We start from the raw sequence: 2,590 nt of genomic DNA, 5'->3' as shown, positions 1-2,590 counted from the left end.
TTCGAGTACGAGGCATGATCTGGCTCGCGGCCCTCGGCGGCGCCGGCCCTATCAGCGCCACCGGCAAGCCCATCGCGACCGTCACCATCAGCGGCGTCTCGTGGCAGCTGTACAAGGGCGCTCACTCCCAGATGACCGTCTTCTCCTTCGTCGCCACCAAGCAGCAGACCAACTACAGCGGCGACGTTGCCGACTTCATCAAGTACCTCACCGCGTCTCAGGGTCTCCCCGGCTCCCAGTGCCTCTACAGCATCGGCGCCGGAACCGAGCCCTTTGTCGGCACTAACGCCAAGTTCGACACCACCGGCTACAGCGTCTCGCTGTCCACCGCCGCGGCCCCGGCTCCCAAGCCCGCCACCACCACCGCCGCCGCTCCCAAGCCTGCGGCCACCACTGCTCCGTCGAAACCCGCGACTGGTGCCACCTGCGCCCCTGCCTACGGCCAGTGCGGCGGCCAGGGCTGGACCGGCCCTACCTGCTGCACCACCGGAACCTGCAAGGTTTCCAACCAGTGGTACTCCCAGTGCAGCTAAGTGGTTGAGCTGCTCTATTCGAGAAAGAAATCGACGAGGGCCCAGCCCCTAGCGAGGCAGTGAAGCACCATGAGCCGCCCTTTACCTGTAATTATTGTTGAATGATCTTGTATATATTAATCCTTCTTTCCGATGCCTCGAATTCGGGCATTGGCTACCTCCATCGTGGCTTCCAGATCGATGATTCACTCTCACTCCGAGACGTGTAAATGTGAACGGAATCATAGCCCAGGTGTCTCGCAGCAAATGCCTGTGTCATTGCGACGGCAGTCCGCTACGAAGCTACCCAACACACTAACCCTCGGACAAAGTGTGCGGACATAGATGAATTGCTTTTCGAAGATTTAATGGCCTCTTAAGTAGCCTGCTTCTGTGTGCGTTTGATCCTGCGGGGAAACGTCATCTCACCCTTAGAATACGAGGTATCGCGGCATACTATGGCAGCTAGAGTTGCTTGAAGAGTCCAATGATGGTTCTGACGCTCTGCCAAACTAAAATGCCAGCAGAAGTTGTCCCTCCTTCCGGGAAAAACATTTACCTGGTTCCTGTGAAATCAGAATTGGCTGTAGCTCTCATCGTAGATCATAGTAGAATGATAATAATGAGTGCCACATCATTCGACATCATCTATTCATGTCTCCGATGTTGGTGAGTGGAGTTGGAGAAGCGGTTCTACTGCCAGGAGGTCCTGTTACAGAAAGATTCAGGTTCTCCTAGCGTGGTAAATTGAAGCATGAAATTGATACATATAATGGCATGGAATCGAAAGGCTGGTCTGACGGTCTCCTATAACGCTTCTGCTTTACGTGGGCTGACATCGGCAGTCTGCCAAAAGAAATGAGGATCTAGGGATTCTACTTAGAAAACTCCTGAATACGGTTCAAGCTTGGTTATGCGGGGCCTTCGTAAGAGAATATTCGCGACCTTCTCGGCGAGATGACTGTCCTCGAGCTCTATCTTGTGAAAGACCGCAAATACCTGACGCAGCGGGCTCGACACCCGAACGAGATCCTTGGGGCCTCGGCATATATGCTGTGAAGGTCACGGTCTCGAGCACACAGTCAATTCAAAACTGAAAAACCACCTGGAAGCACAAATCCTCCAATGTGGCTTTTGCCAAGCCATCACTACGCTCCTTGCGTCCTCAAGTATAAGCCTTCTTGGGCCCGAGGCAATACCGGCCGGGAACCAGAAAGAGGCGACTTTTCAGCTTCTTCTCTCGTCGGGTCGCCCAGCCTTTCCGCCGGCAGCGACAGAGCTCCTTTCAGACCCTTCCAAGAGTGAGCTAAGATGCTTGTTTGCTCCAAAGCTGCGGGGCATTCCAGATGAACATTCGCTAAGAATTAGCTCACGCCTAGTCCAAACCTTAGCGAGGGATCCTCTGTAAAACACGACAGAGAAGCGTCTTTTTCGACGTCGTCCAAGGCCCACCCGCATGTGCCCCGCACACACGCAGAAATACCGACGGCACTTTAAAAGGATAGCTTGGAAGGCTGCCTGTAGATGAGGTAAACATGGAACTTGTAAGTGCAAGTTGTAAACGTGAGCCACGCGGCGAGATACGGCACGGCTCGTAGAAAGTACTTGCTCCCTCTACAATATCGTACGCACCATCTGGACGGTGACGCCCATGGCGATACCGGACGCTGAATAGCAGCATCATATTGCCGTTGTCGAAGTCCCCGCAGAAACGGCGCAGCGTCAGCCCGTCCACTGATTTTTCAAGCCACAGCTACGGCTATTTATCAGATGGGCACTCTAGCGCGGTCTTTCGCCCGCCATATCGTGTCATTTGCCCAGCTCGCGTTAGGCTGCCAAGAGCACTCGAAGCGACAACCAGCACGATTGGCGCGTGAAAAGACTTGAACGTCTTTTGGAAGCCGAGCACTCGGGTGCTGAGCACGTCGTAGCTGTCCTGTATTCGGAAACAGTCGGGGATGGGGGTGGGGGTTGGTGGTGTCGAATTCTTCTTGATCACAGGAGACACCTTTTTCCCTTAGTATAAAGCTCGTGTGCGTGGGAAATATCATGCTGCACGTTCTTCTTCGGTCTCAAAT

General features: G+C 54.1%; 1 protein-coding gene across 1 annotated transcript in view; it reads left to right on the top strand.

Annotated features, from left to right (window-relative positions):
• The window catches only part of VDBG_09249 (endoglucanase-1), a gene marked incomplete at both ends in the record, with an annotated part of 1,234 nt that extends 701 nt beyond the window's left edge, over window positions 1–533 (top strand). Inside the window, one exon of the mRNA XM_003000708.1 lies at window positions 7–533. Coding sequence (XP_003000754.1) covers window positions 7–533 — 527 coding nt within the window. The remainder of the gene's footprint in view (window positions 1–6) is intronic.
• Window positions 534–2,590: the final 2,057 nt, after the last annotated feature.

This window comes from Verticillium alfalfae, genomic scaffold (genome assembly GCF_000150825.1).
Source record: "Verticillium alfalfae VaMs.102 supercont1.14 genomic scaffold, whole genome shotgun sequence".
NCBI classification, from domain to species: Eukaryota; Fungi; Ascomycota; class Sordariomycetes; order Glomerellales; family Plectosphaerellaceae; genus Verticillium; species Verticillium alfalfae.
Note: the sequence above shows the minus strand (reverse complement) of the source record. Positions and strands in the feature narration are given on the sequence as shown.